Source organism: Rattus norvegicus, chromosome 2 (genome assembly GCF_036323735.1).
Source record: "Rattus norvegicus strain BN/NHsdMcwi chromosome 2, GRCr8, whole genome shotgun sequence".
Lineage (NCBI taxonomy): Eukaryota > Metazoa > Chordata > Mammalia > Rodentia > Muridae > Rattus > Rattus norvegicus.
This window is the reverse complement of record NC_086020.1, coordinates 197,880,050-197,900,275: the sequence shown is the minus strand read 5'-3', so window position 1 is coordinate 197,900,275 and position 20,226 is coordinate 197,880,050. Positions and strand designations below refer to the sequence as shown.

At 50.3% G+C, this 20,226-nt stretch overlaps 1 protein-coding gene across 2 annotated transcripts; it reads left to right on the top strand.

The window, feature by feature from the left end:
• The first annotated feature begins 17,108 nt into the window (after nt 1-17,108).
• Ubl4b (ubiquitin-like 4B) lies at nt 17,109-19,607 on the top strand. Of its 2 annotated transcripts, XM_063281208.1 has the most exons (2): nt 17,109-17,187; nt 18,180-19,607. In XM_063281208.1, the coding sequence occupies exon 2, from the start codon at nt 18,403-18,405 to the stop codon at nt 18,964-18,966; it is 564 nt and encodes a 187-aa protein (XP_063137278.1). In that variant the 5' UTR covers nt 17,109-17,187; nt 18,180-18,402; the 3' UTR covers nt 18,967-19,607. The 2 variants fall into 2 exon arrangements, with proteins under 2 accessions (XP_063137278.1, NP_001389736.1); NM_001402807.1 differs by lacking the exon at nt 17,109-17,187 and having other exon boundaries at nt 18,272-19,602.
• Nucleotides 19,608-20,226: the final 619 nt, after the last annotated feature.

The window sequence follows — 20,226 nt, the reverse complement described above, 5'->3', positions numbered from 1 at the left end:
CATCACATACTAAATAAGCAAAGCCTTGATTCCATCCGGCCCCAGCTTGCTACTGTCCCAGAGCCTCGCAACCGCTGTCCCAGAGCCTCGCTGTCCCAGAGCCCACACAGCTTTTGCCATCCCCTCATACTCCAGGATCAGCCTACTTGACAGCACCTGCTGGATATATTCAGCTCCCAAAGACATCTGCGGCTGTCCTGGAACCTGGGCTGTGCAACGCCCTCTAGCTAGTCTCCCCTTCCACAAACCAAAACCAGGGTGACCTTTCAAACGCTTAAAATGGTGGTGGTGGTGGGGGCTGGGGATTTAGCTCAGTGGTAGAGCGCTTACCTAGGAAGTGCAAGGCCCTGGGTTCGGTCCCCAGCTCCGAAAAAAAAAAGAACCAAAAAAAAATGGTGGTGGGGGCGAGGGGACAGAGGCTGGAGAGGTGGCTAAGCAATTAAGAACACTGCCTGGTCTTCCAGAGGATCCAGGTTCAATTCCCAGCATCCAATGTAGCAGCTCAGAACCATCTGTAACTCCAAGATCTGACACCCTCACACAGACATACACGCAGGCAAAGCATCAATGTACATAAAACAAAAATAATTTTTAGGAAAGGTTGAAGTGGGAGTTAGCCCTGGCCACGGCTTCTCACTGCGCTCAGAGCAAATCAAAGCTCCTTCAGCCACTTGAGTCCCAGCTTCACCAGTCTGTCTTCACATCCTCTGTCCAAGGCCCAGGGTGCGTCCACTACGTGGGCCTCTCTACCACTTTCATACCCTATCTGGATTCAGGGCCTTTTGCCCTGCTGTCCCCACTGCCTGGAGCTCCCTCTGCTTTCACCCTCACATGGTTCATGCCCTGCTCTTTCTTTTTGTTTAGGCAGTTTTTAGAGAGTCCCTGAGCCACTCAAAGACAGCCCTCCCGTTTTAGTTTGCCTCATTGGTCTTATAGCTACTGACATTGTTTGTCTGAGAGTCAGTATTCCACTTTCACTTAGAAGGATAATCTCACCGTGTACAGAATTCTAGCTACCTCAGGCTGGTGCCTCAAACCCTCAGTGTCCTCTGGCGTCTGATGGAATCCTTATCCTGTTCCTCTGTGAGCAGTGTTTTCACTCTTTAGCATCTTTCATGATTTGTTCATTGTCTTGATTTCCCACATACTCAATACTGCTCAACACCGGATGCTTGTTGTATTTTGGTTTGTTTGTTTGGTTCTGGTTTGGTTTGGTTTGGTTGTTGTTGTAATAATATTATCTATTAACTTTCTTGTTGTCTTTGTCTAAATTCATAAGGATAGGGACTTTGCTTCCCAATGGCAGGAACAGTCTTAAAAGCAAGCAGCATGTAATAAATACTGGCTACATAATGCATGAATTCTAAAATATAGAGTGTCTGGTTGGTACATTTGTTGTATAAGAATACTATGCTGGGGCTGGAGAGATGGCTTAGAGGTTAAGAGAGCTGACTCCTCTTCCAGAGGTTCTGAGTTCAATTCCCAGCAACCGCTTGATGGCTTATAACCATCTATAATGAGATCTGGTGCCCTCTTATGGCATGAAGGTATACATGCAGACAGAACACTATATGTAAGAAATAATTCTAGAAGAAGGAGAAGGAGAAGGAGAAAAGGAGAAGGAGAAGGAGAAGGAGAAGGAAAGAAAGAAAGCTGTGCTGGGGCTGGGGGGATGGCTCAGTGGTTAAGGAAGTACATTCTCTGACCCGAGTTTGGTTCTCAGCGCCCACACCAGGCAGCCCACAACTCCAGTTCCAGCAGCTCTCAGAGACACCCTTACTCACCAGCACTCGCCATCTCACAGACATATATTAAGAAAAAATAAACGGGCCCCTTTAACCCAAGTTCTCAGGAAGCAGAGGCAGGCGGATCTCTGTGAGTCGAGGGTAGCCTGTTCTACCTAGTAAGTTCTAGGACAAACAGAACTACATTCAGAAGTGGTGGGGGTGAGGTGTGGGGAAGGAAAGAAAGTTAAATAGGAAAGAAGCAATGTCATGCGATGTAATTAATACTATAAAGTCAGGTTTCATTTTAGCTTGTTGGAATTTAGTTACTTTAAAAAACATTCATTTTTTTTCTTTTGTTTTTTTAGGAGCTGGGGACCGAACCCAGGGCTTTGCACTTGCTAGGCAAGCGCTCTACCACTGAGCCAAATCCCCAACCCTCATTTTTCTTTTTTAAATGTCAGTACTTTGTAGCTGTCTTCAGACACACCAGAAGAGGACATTTGATCCCATTACAGATGGTTGTGAGCCACCATGTGGTTGCTGGGAATTGAACTCAGGACCTCTGGAAGAGCATTCAGTGCTCTTAACCGCTGAGCCATGTCTCCAGCCCATTGCTTTCTTTTTATATGAAATGGTCAGCCAGACTGGGTTGGAATCATAATCACAGCAGTGACTAAACATTCTCTGGGTAGCTGTGATAGCCACACTTTTTAGCATGCTTCACGTGTGTAATCTCACTTCATGCCAGTACTCTTGAGGAAATGGAGGCAGAGAGAGAGAGAGAGAGAGAGAGAGAGAGAGAGAGAGAGAGAGAGAGAGAGAGAGAGAAAGGCACTTGTCTGGGGTCACACAGTATAAAGCAGAACTGGAATCTGAAATGCACTCCCTCTCATCGCTGCTTCGGTTATCTCCTCACTGAGGACTGAGCAAAGTGTACGGACCCTGAGCACACAGCCGAGTCTGCTTTCCAGCCCTGGAGCTGGAGCCTGGCCTGTGCCCCTCAGGCTTCCTCAGGCTTCTTTCAGTCCTTTGTCTCCAGGTCTTCAGAGTGGCCCTGGCTTCACCTCTACCAACACAATACCTCCTCCTCTTGTTCCCTTTTTAAAAAGTGCTTAAATGCCATTCTTTTAGGTGCTATTTAATGTCCATTCTTGAGTAAATTAAAAATGAGAAAACTAAAACACTTCTGTGACTTTTAAAAATTTTTTTGTATTTATTTAATGTATATGTATAATGTAGCTGTCTTTAGACACACCAGAAGAGGACACCAGATCTCATGACAGATGGTTGTGAGCCACCATGTGGTTCCTGGGAATTGAACTCAGGACCTCTGGAAGAGCAGTCAGTGCTCTTAACCACTGAGCCATCTCTCCAGCCCCACTTCTGTGATTTTTTTTATTGGGAACAGCAAGTTGGGATCCCTACCTGGACTTTGCCTGGTCTTTGTGTGAGGCAGAGTGACTTTCTTTTGTATAGCGTAGAGGTGCTGCTGCTGGCTGCTGAGGTCAGAAGTCCCAGGCTGCCTACCTGGTACCTGAAACTGTCCAGAGCCTTCTGGGGGTCTCTAGCTAGACTCCCTCTATTCCTACCTATATGTATGTAAGCCACTCACCACTGTCCCGAAGCCCTGACTCCATCTACATCACCATCGACATGTGACCATCTCCGCCCTGTAGTCCAGTTCTGACTGCCTTCTATGGCTTTCTTGCAACAAGAATGACCCTTCCCCACATAAACAGGGCCTGCCCCAACCCCTGGACTTCCTCTTTCTCTTGCATGGGGCTAGGTTGGGCCAATCCAGGACTGAAGCCTCAGGGATGATACAGCCTGGGGATGAGAACTGACATCTGGGGGAAAGGTTGCTGTGCAGAAAGGAGAACAATCCACACGCATTTCTTTGCTCCTGAAGGCCTAGCATGCTCTGCGGCCTTGGTCATTCCATCCCCCAGCCTCCCTAACACAAGTATCCTTCCCCATGGAGCGAAGTGGAGGACACCAGTAACAGCAAGACTATCTGAGAATAGTTGCAAGACCCTCCCACTTTCTATTACTTGCCCCCAAACTTCTCCCAGTTTTCCCTCAAAGTCTTTGGAACACTCAGAAGCACCTGGGAGCCAAGGCATAGGCTAATTTTGAAAAACTCGACAGAGAAGACAGACAACAGAGAGTTGGGATGGTACACAGACACAGGGTGAGGACACAGTGCAAGCTGCCTCAGATCCAGTTGACAGGGTCAGCCAGAGAAGACATGACCCCGCCCCAGGTCTCTGGGGCTCCTGGAAGATGCACAAGGCTAGGGGAGCTCCAGCGTTCCTCTTGGAGATGGCTGGGGGAGGGTAACTGTATAACTTTGGGAATAAGAAGGGGTCTTGTGGCCCTTGGACAGTGATGGTCGTATGGACCATAAACTCCATTGTTCTCCAGGCCCTTGAAGGAGAGACCAGAAGAGGCAGGACAAGATGGAGACTAGGGTTCCCTGGCTTCACGGTCAGGACCTCCTCAGATCTACAGCTATCTGGTTTGCTCTCTCACCCTCAGAACTTCACAAACTCAACTCCACAGTCTTCAGCTTTCCCTATTCCTGGTCTTGGGGCCCTTCCCTTGGTGTCAACAGCAATTTCCTGACAGGCCTGGTGACAAGAGCCTGAGCTGGCCCAGGGGAAACTCAACGCCATGGTGTCAGCAACGGGTGTCTTTCAGTGTCTGGGGAATGGGGCTGATACTTTACAGAGCCTACGAGGGGCTGGAAAACTGCCACCACTCCTCCCCCACAGCTACCCTGCCATCCTGCATTCTTTCTGCACCCAACTACCCTCATGACAAGACCCTGTTCATAACAGGACCAAGGATGGAAAAAGTTACCCACGTCTAGAGCAGTGCCTGGGATAGAAGTATCGTACCCTAGGAGGTTGTGTGAAGATGCTGCACTGGGACCAGCAGGATGGCCACAGTTGCTTCCCTCTTCTGACATCTTCACTGCAGACCCCATGGATGGCCACACCCAACTCCTCTGCCTCTACTTTGCCTTGCTGACTGGGTGTGTGGGCAAGTTCCCTTCTTGGATGCCAGGAGGATCCAGGGGGGTGGTGGATGAGGTGCCCTTCTTTTCTCTGTACCCTCAGGTCAGCAGAACTGTTTCCCTGGGACTGGTCCTTGAGTTGACACTACTTGTATCCATAGTCCCCTGTCTTCTTTTCTGTGGCAACTGAAATGCCATCCATGCCTGAAACTGTGCCCGATACCGGACAATCCCAGAGGACCGTGACACCTGGAGAATCAGATTGGGAAATTTATATGATAAAGGGAGTTAAAGACTGGGACTGAGAAAACACAGGCTTGGGGGCCAAGCATTCTCCCTGCAAAAATGTGCCCAGAGGTTAGGACGAGTTGTCAACAGCATGCAAAACAGTGTTTGCATCACAGATCAGTTTCTTCAGTCCCGATTGCCTCTTCATGGGACAGAGGCAAGAGATACACAGGAATGCGTATTTGCCAATGTATTCACCACATGTCCTGGATCGTGTGTGTGTCCTCACCCTTGGCTTGGGCAGGGGCTATGTAAGCTTGCTGCAATAGATCGGATTGACTGACCACAGGGTGAGATGATACACAATGGGAGGAGACAGAGAAATGGAGCTTGGAGACCCAGCTAGAGGGTGGAATGATAGACAAGTAGTTGTGGGTTTGTTCTGTGTCCTGGCTAACGTCCACGCTAGCTCTTTTCTTGTGGTCAGCAAGACTCTCTGTTCTGTTACCGACAGAACTTCTGACCCATAGGGCTGGCGGCCTCCTCATTAAGTTTTGGCCCGGAGCACAGTTGTGTGCTCTAAGTTTGATCCCCCTACGCTTAGTTGCCCTGCAGACCTGTGGATTCCGCTGCTGTTCGGAATCTCAGGAGAGCATCTCCTAGAAGCTGACTCCCATTCTGTAGAAAAGAAAATGGAAGTCAAACCGGCAGCAGTTTGCTCCAGCCCTGTCCAGCTGTCTGAGGTTCTAGACCCCCAGCCATGCAATCCAAGTCTCATGAAGGGCATTAGCCAGTGTTTGCAGCATGTGGAACCCCGTGCTGTGTCTCAGTCTGGTTAAGATAATATAATTGTTTCCAAACTTGTGGGGTTAATGGACCAATTAACAATTTTAATGGAAGGATGGATATAGGTGTGATAATTTTTACTTAGCCAGGACTTCCTTGAATTCCTGCCTTCTTCATGCTATGGAATAGGAAGCAGCATTTTAACTTGTTAATGGCTGGTTAAACCTAAAAACTTTAGAACAAAAGTGTAGCCATGGGGAGGGAGAGGCGTTGGGGGATGTTGGCCTGGAAACCAGGAAAGGGACTAATTTGAAATGTAAATAAGAAATACCCAATTTAATAAAGATGAAAAAAAGATCTGAACAACAAACAATTAAAAAAAAAAGTGTAGCCATATGAATTTGCCACTTGCTTCTTTCTCCTTCACTTCCTACCCCCAAAGCATCATTAGAGATCAAAACCCTCCCTTGGATCTGCCCCAAGAGCCCTGTGCTCCCAGAACCTGTGGTCCAGAGTGTTAGAGGATGGAGAAGGGGCAAATCCAGCTACCCTCCTCAGTCTAGGGTGGGGACTATGGGCAGTCCTGTCTCTTTACTCTCAAAGCTTGCTCTTTTCTCCTTCCCCATCCTTTCAGTCACCCACCCCACCCCCGGGTCCATCTCCTCTCTCCTTAGCTGCCAGGGATCAGACCCATAGACGATGTCTCTGCCCCACATACTCCTGACTCAAGATGGAAACACCACCCACCCCAGCAGGCTTGTGCTGGGCTCTGGCTCTGGCCGAATTGCCTGTTCCCCCCTGGGTTCTTTCACTTGTGTACTAGCCAGAGGCTACTCGGCTCCCAAGAAGTTGGAGTCAAATACCCCGAGCCTCGGACACTGTGGCAGCTTCTTCCCTCACTGTCAGACCTGAGACTTATCCCCTGGTCTCTCTGAGCTCTTGTGTTGGCTCATGGGCTTATGGCAGAAAGTAAACAGTTATAGCCCACAAGGACTTCTTAAGATGTTGGTGGTAAACATGGCTGGGAAGATAGCAAAAAACCCACTTTGCAAGCTTAAGAACCTGGTTTTGATTCCCAGAACCTTTTCTTTTTCTTTTTCTTTTTTTTTTTTTTCCGGAGCTGGGGACCGAACCCAGGGCCTTGCGCTTCCTAGGCAAGCGCTCTACCACTGAGTTAAATCCCCAACCCCTACCTTTTCTTTTTCTTGAGAGAGGGCCTCACTATGTAGTTCTCTCTGTCCTGGAACTCACTCTGTAGACCAGGCTAGCCCCAAACTCACAGAGATCCATTTGCCTCTGCATTCCTGGCTGCTGCTGCTGCTGCTGCTGCTGTTCCTCTTCTTCATCCTCTTCCTCCTCCTCCTCCTTCTCTTTCTTTTTTTAAAAGACAGACATTGTGGTGATCTCATTGTTGTGGAGGTAGAGACAAGAGACAGGTAGATTTTTGGGACTCACTGGCTAACCAGCCAATCTAATCTACTTGGTGAGCTCCAGTCTAGCAAGAGACCCAGTTTCAAAACCAAACCAAACCAAAACAAGAAACAAACAAAAAGCTAAAACCTACCAGCTAATTAAACAAAAACCAAAATTAGTAGTGTTGGCATCAGAAGCAAGCCTCTGAATCCAGTGATGATGTCACCCACAGGCAACGGGGACCCACACGTCTGTTGCCATGGTATCACCATACATTCCCAGCGTCCACCTTCCCTTACCTGTGTGTGGTTATGCCATGGCCCAAATAAAAGGCAGAACCCACTGACCTTCGCTCTCTTTTTCCTTCTTCTTTGTCACCGCCCCCTCCCTTCCCGTGGAACTGTGCTGGCCTGGTATAATCTGTCTGATGAGCCGCCATTCTAACAGAAGAAGTCTAAAGAATTGACACCTGGCTGGGTGTGGTGGTGCACATCTTTAATCTCAGCACTTGAGATGCAGAGGCAGGGAGTTCTCTTCGAGTTCAAGGACAGCCTGGTCTACACATTGAATTCCAGGACAGCCAGACCTACTTGGTGAGACCCAAACCAAACCAAACCAAACCAAACCAAACCAAACCAAACCAAACCAAACCAAAAACAAAATCCCCAAACAAAAAACAAAGATTGACACTTGAGGTTGATCTCTGCCACACACACACACACACACAAACACACACACACACACACACACACACGCACGCACGCACGCACGCACGCACACGCACGCACACACACGCACGCACACACACACACACGCACTCACATAAACTTGACAGGCTCTTGACTCGCCTTTGGAACTCTTCTGTATCCCCAACCTCCAGGTCTCTATCCAGCCTGGTTTGTCCCCAGGAATGGCATTTTCCTTCCAGACTCTTGCTTGGCCAGGCCTTTGTTCTCTTGAGCTCTCCATGTCCTGCTTGCCTCTGTCTAGTGCCTCCTGCCTGATGCATCTACTATTAGCATTTTGCTACTTGAATGGTGGCATGTCTGGGCACAAAAATGTCTCACTGCCATTTGTTTGGGTTCTGTGGTAGCGCTGGCATGGGTCCTTCTTCACTGGGCAGTGAGTGAAGAATACTGGCTGCTCTTCCCTCTTTCCCACCATCCCTCGCTTTGGAAGCTGGGAGGAAGGCCCTCTTTTGAAAACATTTTCTGTTGTTTCCTCTAGTCTCCAGTTCATACCATCCCTTCCCCTCCCCCCAGGCTCCCTGCCCCCTCACCCTAGGATGGGGCTGTAGGCAGCCCAGCCTCTCCCTAGCTCTCACGTCTCAGGAAAAGCATCTCCTCCCTCCTTCCCATCCTTTTCATCCTCCTGGGCCCCAGGTCCTCTCCCTCTCCCCTTATCTGCCCGGATCTGACCTGCAGATGCTCTCTCTGCTCTGCATGCTCCTGACCCCAGGACGGCATCATAGCCCAGCCTGTCTGCCCCCAGGGGCCAGCCCCGGCCTGCTCACTCGCCTTCCCTTTAGAAGCCCCCGAGTCTTGAAGCTGATTAAAACAAACACAGCTCCTATTTTTGTTCTTAATCCAATTCTGTGCTGTGCTAGGGTCTAGGAGGGAGGGTAGGATGACGGGAAGAGCCCAGGAGTTAGACAGACTCCTTGGTAGGCAGAGACAGGAAGAGGGCCCACAGCTAGGTAGTAAAGGTGGTGAATTCCCAAGATGGCAGCCTCCTCAACCTCCTGACTGGAGATATATGCTTGGCAGGTTTTTTTTTTTTTTTTCTTTTCTCCCCCACCAGCAGGCCCTCTGCTGATAGACTGACTGGCTGGACAAGGTCAAGGCTGGATCTGGACACAGGTGTGAATCAATCAGGCATTCTGTCTGTCTTCAAGTAGGGGAGAAAAAACTTTCAGGGGTTTAAAAACCCTAGCCCTCAAGAGGAGACTGGGCTTCTGGCTTTCGAGGAGGGGGAGGGGCGTTTTCTCTGTGTTTGCCACAGGTATATGTTTTTACCCCCAGTAAAGGCCTTTAAGAAACTGTTCCTTCTGTCTGCAGTGCTTGGGTTCCCTGCTGCTACCTGTTGAGCTTCAGACTTCCCCAACCTTTTAATTCTCTAACTGGCAGGGAAAATGAACCCGATCCAGACCCCTAGACTGTACCATTTCAAGACCTCTAGACTCTGTCGACAGAAACACATTTTTTCCTGCCATGCCAGAGGGTAGAGCCAGGACCCAGTCCCCAGTGTCTGTGGGGACCATGGTGTAAGTGGAGTGATGACAGCAGGAGCATGGGGTGGGGGAAGGGGAGAGGGAGGGCGATAAGGGGCTGGGAGCTGGGCAGTGGTAGAGGGGTGGGCCCTTCCTGGGCTGGACTCTAGTGCAGGTCCCAGGAAGGGTGAGAGGACCAGTGGGTCAGAAGTTCTAGAGGTCTTCCCAGAAGGGGAGGTGACAGACTCTTCAGGAAACAGCCAGAGCAAGGGGGAGGGGGCACACACTCCCAATAGAGGCCTTTATTCTCCCCAGCTCAGAAACAAGACAGAATCTCTTGTCTCAACAGAGTCCTTCCCATGACATCCCCCATCAGCACTTGGCCTTGGTGCTTCTCAGGGTCACACAGACCCACACTCGTTCTGTGGGCACCTTCTAACCTCACAGGCAAGTCTCCCAGACTTCTTCAAACTACAGGCCTGTTTTCCCATTTTGTACTTCCTGATGGAGGGTCCTGCTACGGATGGAAGGGAGCCTTGCGACTGTGCCTGTGCTCTGAGGTTTGAATGTTGTACTGGCCACTTGCTAGCTGTGTGATGTGGGCAACTCATTTAATCTCTGGGTAACCCCAGTTTCCTCGTTTGTAAAGCAAGGACTGAGGTAGTACCTACATTATAAGGTTATTGTGAGGAGAAGCACTAAGGAAAATATTTGCACTTTGATACTGTACTGAGTAAGCCACCTATGTGACATAGCCCGTGGCGTATTCTAGCTCAGTGGTTCTTAGCTGCCCTAACATGGAGACCCTTTATATAGTTCCTCATGTTGTGCTGACCCACAAACATGAAATATTCATAAATGTAACTTTTGCTACTGTTATGAATTGTGATATAAATATTCGTGTTTCCCAATGGTCTTAGGAGACCCCTTCGAAAGGAACATTCAACCCCAAAAGGGGTCGTGACCCACAGGTTGAGAACCTCTGGCTTAGGACTTCTCTCTAGCTCCAGGGCCGGAACCTCTCTGCATTTAGTGCCAAGATCCTACAAAAGGTCTCTGAACTAGCTGGGTTCAGTAGACCTATGAGTTTATGTTTTATTTTTTGAGAGGTAAAATGGTGCCCAAGATCCATTACGTTCCAGTAGTGACAGCTTGACTGCCCGGCCTCCTGTGACGTGGCCTGAAATACTTCTCCCACCAGAATTGTTACCACAGAGATGTTTTCTGGGACCCTCCCAAGACCCTTCCTGGGGAGGCTGCCCAGGTCATAGGATGGGTGGCTGATTAGCCTGATGGTGTTCATTCTCAGTGCCTTCCAGACCGGAGAGGCCTCTTCCTCCTCCTGTGCCCCATGCTCACGTGGCTTGGGTTGACTATCCCTGCCCAGAGATGCATCAGTGGGTCAGGGGAAGGAGGGCTATAAATGGCCTATAAAAAGCTTGGGCCCCCTGTAAACACAGAGCAGGGGTCTTTGAAAGCCCAAAGCACTTTTATGTGCTAGTTAAAGGGCCTTCCTGTTGTGTCGCCAGGATTTACGGGAGGTGGGGAGGTAGGGGGCAGTGAGGCCAAGTGCAGCCTTCATCCACTGACACATTGACTTCCAGAGGAAAGGGGAGGAGGGGAGGACCTAGGAGCATTCCACTTCAGGCAGGGACACCATACCTTGAAATCCCGAACCAGCCTGTAACCCCCATCCCCACCCAGGAGGGGCAGTGACCGAGGCAACAAGATGAATCCACTGCCACAGGGAGGGAAGGAGGTCCAAGACACGGGCAGAGCTCACAGGATAGTCGAAACTGCACAGACTGCACTGTGAAGACAATGTTTCACAGGGGATAGTGTTTCAAGGCCCTTGCCCGTGCTCAGGTTCAAATGCCAGCACTGAGGCACCCCTGGGAGCATCAGCTCCATCACAACCCATGAGTAAGAGACTGTCAGCCTGCCTTTCTGTAGCACCCAACGGAAATGTGACATTTGTGTATTAAACCTACAACAAAAGCCTCAAGATTAACAAGCTATTCTATTCCCTCTTGGAACACTGAGCTAAGTCATCTTTTTCTCTCTGGCAGAAGTGGGCTCAGCCTGTAGGAACTGGGGCGAGTCCCTTCCTGACCCATGTGGAAGAAGGGAGATGCTGGTTCTCACTCTTCCACAGCACTTTGTGCTAACACATTCAAGGGCCCGTTGAAGCATCAGTTCACGACTCAGATCATAGGTGCCTGTGTACAGGATGAGGAAGGCATCTGCCATTCATTGGTGGTCTGGAGACAGGCATCAAGCTGGTGGTTGCCCTGTTTCCATCCATCTTCCTGACTCCTTGTGTGAGAGACTCTATTCAGCTCACATAGCTGGTGTCAGAGGGTGCACATTGACTTCATCTCTGAGGCTTGCACCTCATCCCTCTGCTGGTTCTTGCTGCCTGTGTCGGGACTCACTCCATCCTCTGTCTGTCCCTCCAAGGAAGCAGCAACCATAACCACCCTCAGGACCGGGGGTCCCTGGCTCGGTTTCCAGACGGAAGAATTCCCATATTGAGCTCCCCGTGATCCTGTCCCTCGTCTCCGGGTCTGAGGTGCTCCGGGGGTCCCAGGCCTCTGACATTCTTCTCCAAAGCTGCTGTGCTCTCCTCTGCTCCTCTGCGACCCTATTGAGTTTCCTCAGGGTCTGGCCAACCAAACACTGCCATATGGGGGAGAGTTACATTTCCTGTATATGTGTCAAAATATCTGAGCGGATGTGAAATAGATCAGACATGTATAAAAATAAACTTTTACAGGGTGACTGACTACTCCCCTCCAGGGGGAACCAGTGGTTCACTTTTCATCTGGGGCCCAGAACCTTGGCTGGGGTCTTAGGGACCCCTCTCCACATGTGACTCCCTATGGCCATCCTGATTCAATTCTTTGGGCTTAGGGCCAGCTTCTCTCCTGTTGGCATTCTCCCCAGGGGTCCTGGTTATGGAATCCCCCTCCCCAGTAGGCTGACAATTAGCAGGGCACCTTCCTGGGCCCCAGTCTCTTACTCTTTTAGCTCCCCCTTTTCTCTAACATCCTGTGACAGTATAATTCAGGGTCCCAGTCTTGGCTGGAGTAGGACCACCCTATCACCTCCTCGTATAATCAGAGCACACAGTGAACACACATTAAATACTCTTTACCTACTGTGTGAGCCCTTCTGTATGAATCCTGCTTATATTCTCTACTAGGGCTTCTCCGGTCATCGGCTTCTCAAGGTTCTGTATTGCTGAGGCCATCTTATCTCCCTGCTCCCTGCTAATTCAGCATCTTCAGGGACTAAGGCTGGCTCTCTTTATGGCTGCGAGTGGTCAGAACCAACCCTGCATTCTTAGCACCGTTATCAGAAATGTGTCACTAGCTGTAACCCTGGATTTTGTACTCACCCCATTTGCTCTTGCAGGGAGATGGGGAGAAGGCGTCAAGGGAGAAGATGCATAGTGGTTTGGGACAGCTCAGGTGACCTGGAGCAGTCAACCCTGGGACTTCTACCATTCATGAGCCACTGACTCCTATTAAGCCAAGAACCTAGGCTTAACCCAGCAGGGAGTAGGAAGGAATGTCTCAGGGCTAGAAATCCCATGTGTAATACCCAAGCTCAGTCCAAACCTGTCCGGCATGGAGAGATACTCAGCTTTCTCACCTGGGTACAAACGAGCAGGAAGGAAACTCAGGGTTGCCTTGTCTGCCTCTCCCACTCAGCTTGCTAACCCCAAGGGTAATACTGCAGACGTTGTTCCTGTCCCAACTGAGCCTGACATCTGATGGACAGCTGCCACCCGACCAGGTAGCCAATGAGCTTTGGAACTCAGCCCAGTTTAGTCAGGCTGTCCGGTCCCTGGCCTCCTACTCACTCCAGTTGAGTAGGTCTTATCTAGACCAATTGCAAATTCTAGAGATGAACTCAAGCCCTCAGTTACCCAATCTGTGATCTTGGATCTGGATCTTGAGGGTGAGAGGGAAGACACCCTTCTAGTTCTATGGGCATCTTTATCCTTGATTTTATGATAACATTCACCAAAGATTCATGATAGAATTCCCGCGGCTCTGGCTGATGACATAGTCAGGTTTCCCACACTCTTCCACACGTCCTCGGCCAGGTTGGGCCCTCAGCCAGGATGCTCTTGTTGCCTCTATGACTCCTTCAGCTCTTCCCAAGGCCCCTCCCAAAAAAAGCCATCTGATTTGCCCACCCCACACCCTTTGCTGTTAGCAGTGGCTTCCTTTCCCTGGTGGTAATTTAGTTACTGAAGTGTCAGGGTTATGTGTTCCCTCAAAATATGTGCCTGGCTGACCTCTTCTTGGCCCAGAACCCTGTTCAGTGTGGACCCTTGTATCTCTGCCCCAATCATGACTGATAAGGGCTGAATAGTCTGTGAGAGGTGGGGTCTCAAGTCAGGATAAAGCTCTGTACCTGATTGAAGTCCAGTCCTGTGTGTGCAGGCTTCACAATAGCTTGGTTGGCCATAGCCACTGGGGCTGGTCAGGGAGGTCGCCAGTGACATCTAGTGGCCACAGTCAGATGTCACAAGGTGGGAGTTGTGTTTGGCTCTGGGACCAGGCTTCCAGCCTGCTCCAGCAGGTTGCAGACAGTCCTCTGACTTCTCTAGGGTACTGGGACAGCAACATGGGGCAGGGCTAAGGTTGTTAGGTGTGAGAATGGAGGTCTGGACGTACACCAGGCTGCTCACTGCCAGCAGAAGCTTGTCTTTCCCTTGCTCTCTCCCATCTGTGCCCCTCTGGGCTCTTGTAGTCCCATGAGATCTGCCAAGGTCCTCTTGCTCATAGAGTCCCCTAAAGAGATGCCTGTCCTAGAGAGAGCTAGGTTCATGGAGTGCAGAGCAGCCTCTCCTAGCGACAGCTAGATAGCTATGGAAGACAGCACAGGATAGCTCTGAGGGTGGGCCTTGCCACAGGGTTGGGGACTTAGTAGCACTGGGCTCTCCTGGGCCTTATACCATGGCGCTTGAGATGTGCTTCCGAGTGCTAAGGTCCCTGAGTGGAGGAGGAAGGGCGTAGTCTCTCAGCTCTACCCTGAGATGAATAGCTTCCCAGACAGACCTCACTTTCTCTGACAACCACGAACTTTTCCTTCTCTAGGGAGAGGGAAGAGGATGGCATTCTCACGGGGGCAGCCCGCCTGCGTGCTTGTACTTCACAGGAACTACTTCTGCCTGCCCTGCTTCTCTCCCCCTTTCCTCTTTTTTATCCCCCTTCCCTTGTGCCCCTCCCTGGCCCACTCCTTGGGTCTCCCCTGGGTAAATATTTCCTCTGCTGGCTTTTTTTATACGTGTCCTCTTCCTTATTGCTTCTGGCTGTTTCTAGGTCTTGCCTTGCCTTTCACTTGCTCCCTCATCCCCGGCACCCCCTTCAAGGCTGAGGTGACATCATTCGAGTAAAATAACAACACTTCATTGGGGAGGGGGGTGTCAGGTGGACAGAGACCGTAACTTATTTCCCCCACAAGCCTTCCTACAGAACAGGAGAGGAGGCAGCATTGAGTTTCCTGCACTCTGGAGCCCCTTGGCTGTCACTAACTTTCCTGCTCACCCCATCTTCCCCTCTGAGTTAGGACAGGCCTGCGGAAGACTGCCCCGCCCACCCACCTGTACAGGTAGGAGCACACTGAGACTCACTGCAGGCACACTTCCAGGGACCGTGGGGCCTTTCTCACTCTTACATAGGGACAAAAGGGGCTCTCATTTCCATCTGTCAGTTGAATGTCACATTTAATATCTCTGTGGGTCGGATGCTGTGGGTTCACACCTCAGCTTCAGAAGGATGCTGGGAAGGGTCATCCTCCTGTTGGCTAGACTGAAAAATGAGATCTGAGGATTAACCCATTAAAGGCAGGCCCCAGGCCGGCTGGTGGACAACTGATCTAATTTTATGATTACCAAGGTTCAGTTAGCCCACACAGGAGCACTGGAAGAGCTCAGAAACCTGGATGCTCAGGCCTGTGCATGGCTCCCACCCTGCCCATCTGCCCCTCAGACATTGCACTGGTCCCCAGGGATGCCGATAGCGTTTGCAGTGTTTGCAAGAGAGATCTGAACCCATGGCTGTCCATATTCTCTGCACACATTCATTCCTTTCCCAAGTCATAAAGCCCACTCATTCTAGCCGATCTTCCCCTCCAATTATGACAATCGTTGTCTGATTGCGTGCTTTGATTGCACAATTATATTTTATCATGTTAATTGCATAATTAAAACAAGCAACTACATGGGGGGAGGGGAATCTTGGAATATTTCCTAGCTCCAAATGAGATTCCATTACCCAGACAGGTGCTTCTGTCCCCTTTGGGAGGGGGCTGGAGATTGAGGAACTCCCATTTCAGGGATTGAGTAGTGACCATTTCTCTCAGACATTGCTAATTCAGTTGTTACTGTCTTCATGGCTCTAAAGTCTCTGTCAAAAGGTACACCTGCCTACACATAGTCACAGGCTATGGAGAGCTGGGCCTGTGTTACGACTTCCATGTGCTTAGAGTCTGGGGAGCCTGACCCAAGTGGTCATCTCCAGAGACTTCTCATGTCTGGGGCAGCTCAAGCCTGGATGAATGGGCCTTCAGAGGAGGGGCCAGAGGCAGATGGCTGATGAGCTCCATGTTCCCAGCTCCCTTTCGTCCCCCAGAACCCCTGAGCTGGATCAGACTGTACCTCACTTTCCTTTGTCCCCTGTAAAGTTCACTCGGATTTTGCCGTCCAGAAAGCCTTTGTAGTTAGTTCTGCTGGGGTAACTACCATAGGATGACTCCAATCTTGTCTGTCCAGTGATTTGTTCATCATTGGGTCTTCCTCTCAAGGGACTGAGGACTCTTAAATGGCCCTTCAGAAACCTTGCTTCCTCCCTTCATGTGCCCAGATGCCTGCCTGTCCACCATGGAGCCCACAGCCCCTCCCACACTGTGTGCACACTTGCAAATTCAGATTTATTTCCCATCCGCCAGGGGAGCTGGTTATTTAAATAAGTGTTATAGAAGATTCCTTGGTAAAGCCTGATATCACCTTCTGGTTTATTTTCTATATAATTTTGGATTTTCATCTTTCTAGGGGGAGGGGAAGGGTAAAGGAGAGGCTGCAGGCAAGTTTATGTCTTTCTACAGCCTATGTACTTGGGTCCTGCATGGCTTGTGTGTCTAGATTGGATCTCTTCTACTAATAAATGTGTGTTTAGGGCTATCTGTATATAAAACTCAGTGTACTGAAGGCATGGGTATCACAGTGGATACTATTGAGCATCAGAGGGAGGGATAGGTATGTATGCTGGGTGTCCTAACCACTGGAAAAATGGTTGCACAGAGGGATGTAGGGTCACCTTTGTCCAAGACTGGGGAAAGCAGAGAAGGCTTCATGGAGGAGGCGATTTTTAAGGCAAGCAGGGTTTGCAGGGTGAGTTGGTAGAGTTCAAATGGGGAAGCAAGCAGGAAGAAAGGCAGGTTCATGTGGCTGGAGTGAAGGGTGGAAGTGGGGCTGTGATGAGACTGGGGTGATAAACCAAGGGCCGAGCCAGGAAGGCCTTAGGGCCAGGCCAGGAAGGTTTGCTTTAATCTAAAAGCAAAGTAAGCTTCCAGGACTTGGAGTAACTTCAGGGCTGCCCTTTGGCCATGGAATGAGTGGGCTTAGGGTGGTACCTGGTCTGACAGGAAAATGAGTCAGAGCAGTGGCTGTTGGGAGTAAAGAGCCTACATCACCAGGGCTAGCCGGGAGCACGGGAGAGCTGATCTCTGGGGGAAGTTTTGGGAGCAGGAGGAATAACAAGAGGCTCAGTGGCTGGGATTCCTGACCTGTGAGTGCTGTGGACCAGAATCTGGGTCATGTGCCAAGAGTGAGAATACAGGGGTGGGAGAAAAGATATAGGTGACGGTCCGGGCACCCATGGGCATTCCTCTCAGCTGCTGTTAGATGCCAAGGGGATGGGAGTAAAGGTTGAGCAGCCTTGGGACAGGGTTGGAGTTGGGTGCTGTGAATGGGCAGGCTCAGGAAAGCCGTGGTTATTGTCATCAACATTGTCATCCTCTGTAGGGTCAGGGCAGTGGGAAAGCAAAAGAAGTCAGGCGGGGACTGAGGAGGAGAGGATGAAGGAAAGGACAGATGTGGGCGCTGGGAAGACCTGTGGGAGTCTCTGATGCAGTTAGCATACCCACTAGGGATGTTAGCTCTTTTCTAGGCCACTTGCTTCTCATCCAAAAAAGTACCATCCTTTAGGGCTTGTGACAACACCTGCCAAAGGTTTGGGCCAAGATCAACAATGTGTTGCAGTGAAACTTGCCAAATGCAACACTCAAATGCCCAACACACACTCCGTTTCTTATGTACCTCTGGCTCCAGAGTTTGCTCAGAGCTGGCCTGACATGAGGAAGATTCTGAGATGTTTTAGGGGGGAAGGCGGGTCACCATAAAGACACAGCTATGTGACTCTTGCTATAGGATTAAATGAGCCTACACCTTCCCCTCCCGCAAAGGTAGGCATCATCAAAGTACCTCATAGGATGTGTGGATTAAGTAGAGGCTATGGATACAAGACAGACACTGTTAGTGGCTCTCCCCTAGTTCTCCGTGTTGGTTTTCCTGGGGCTCTGTGGTTTCTCCAGCTGACACTGAGAGAGCGAGAAAGTACCTAAGGCATGTGCTGAAAGCGTCGGCGGCCATGCTGCTGGGATGGTGCCTTTCCCTGTTCTCTCTCTGTTCCAGCTCTCCTTTCTCCTGGGCCTACATTTTCTTTCCTGGTCATCCCCCTGTCTCCCAACCCTGTCCTTCTCCTTCTCTTTTCTCATAAAGGAAAGATGCTTCACACCCACAATGCTCCTCTGATGTTCCTAAAGTTCTGCTCTGGAAAGGAGCTCTCCTGTGGCATTATGACATCACTGTGCATTAGCTAGTGGCTGCCCACGTGGCCTGGGCCCTTGTCCTACTAGGAGCAGTGACAGGGTCACCTATCTGGCCCTATACCTTCAGGGGAACTCTCAGAGCATGGATCCCTCCTGATTCCTCTCTGGCCCCAATGTTCCTTACGGTCAAGCTGCTCTTGGGCCGAAGATGCAGCCTGAAGGTATCTGGAAAAGAAAGTGTGGCCACGCTGAAGAAGCTGGTTTCTCAGCACCTGCAGGTGCCAGAGGAGCAGCAGCACCTGCTGTTCCGAGGCCAGCTCCTGGCTGATGACAAATACCTCTCGGATTACAGCATTGGGCCCAATGCCTCCATCAACGTCATCATGCGGCCGCAGGAGGATGTAGCACTGGACAAGACCCATCAAACCCAGCCCCTGTGGCTCCAGTTGGGCCAGGTCCTAGACAAGCATTTTGGGTCAAAGGATGCAAAGACTGTGCTGGGGTTTTTGAGGCAAGAGCACGAGGAGCGTCTGCAGAGGTTGAGCCTGGAGGGTCTGGAGCAGTTGGTGGGCCAACTCCTAGCACAACAGCAGCTTGATGAGCTGGCAGAGGAAAAGGAAGCCCCTGCTGTTGCATCAGAACTCCAGCAAAATGATGAAGGAGAAGGAGGAGGGACAGGAGGAGGAGGAAAGGAGGAAGAGGAGAAGGAGGAAGCTGAGAAGGGAGCTGATCAGTAATTTGACCCATCCTTCTCTCGCTCACTAAACTTCCCCTGGACTGACCCTTTTACGTTCTCGGGCAATTTTTCTCTTTGCTGTCTCCTGATGGAGATGCATTTGTCCTTCTTGCTGAACCCTTAAGTAGCTGGAAGATATCTGGATCCTTCTGTAGGTCCCCTTCTGAAGTGCCGACTAATTCTAGCACCTTCTCTCTGCTACAAGGTACCTGAATGGGCCAAGGTACACTGTAGGGACAAAGTTCACCCTGGCTCTAAGTGGAATAGCTTGCCAAAGCATGTCTTAGAGTGAGTCTCCATGGCTCGAGACAGAACCTCGTCTCCTTCAGAGCAGACAGTGTGAGTTCATTGTCCCTCTTCATAGAACCCAGACCCCTAGTAGTATAGAGAGGGGGGAGAGCTATCAGCTGTCCTTGAACTCACAGTGAGACTGGCCCTGCTGCCCTGCTTGTGGTTCCATGACTTCAGAGATGGGACCACAGAGACAGGAGTCAGGGAAAGCGATCACATGGGCCAGTCTTGGGGCTTGTGGAAATTCAGACGAAGTCCCAGAATGACAGCAAACAGTGCCCTAGGCAGGAAAAATGGTCTGCAAGTGGTCCACTCACAGGGCCAGCCTAAATAAAGTTATGCCCACTAGTATGCTCTGACTAATCAAGGTAGCACCGAGCTCCTGATATTTGACTGGCATTGACCAGTACTCCTTTGGAGATGGGGAGGAATGGAGGTGGAGGGACAATACAAACAAGGTCTCCTGCCCTTGTAGATGAGAGACATACACAGTGGTTTCAGATAGAGCACAGTCTGAGGCTAAATGGCCTGGTGCTTCTGCCTTGCAGAATATTGCCAGAGCAAGTCTTTCTTCTACCTGGGGTTAAGAGCACAGCCTTAGATCAGAGATGAGCAACCTATACTGTGTATGGATGGGACAGGTTCAGGATTGCCTATTGAGAACCATGGTCCCCAAAGTACTGTTCCTGTAGAATTTCAGCTCTGGGGGCCAGAGATGGAGACTGTGGAGAGGGTGTGTGTGTGTGGGGGGTAGATAGGTTCTTGGAAAAGAACAGCAGGGGTCCGATTTCTCTGGGAAGTACTCTTTTGTTGGCCTATAGGGCCCTTGACTTTCAGCCTAGGCCAACATCTTGGCTGGCAACCTTCCCCTGTAGGATGCTGAACTTTTCAACCTTTATCATAACATCCACTTACCCCAAAGACATTGATGCAGGCAAGAGGTGTAGTTGGGGTAGTAGGTGTGTTTTCT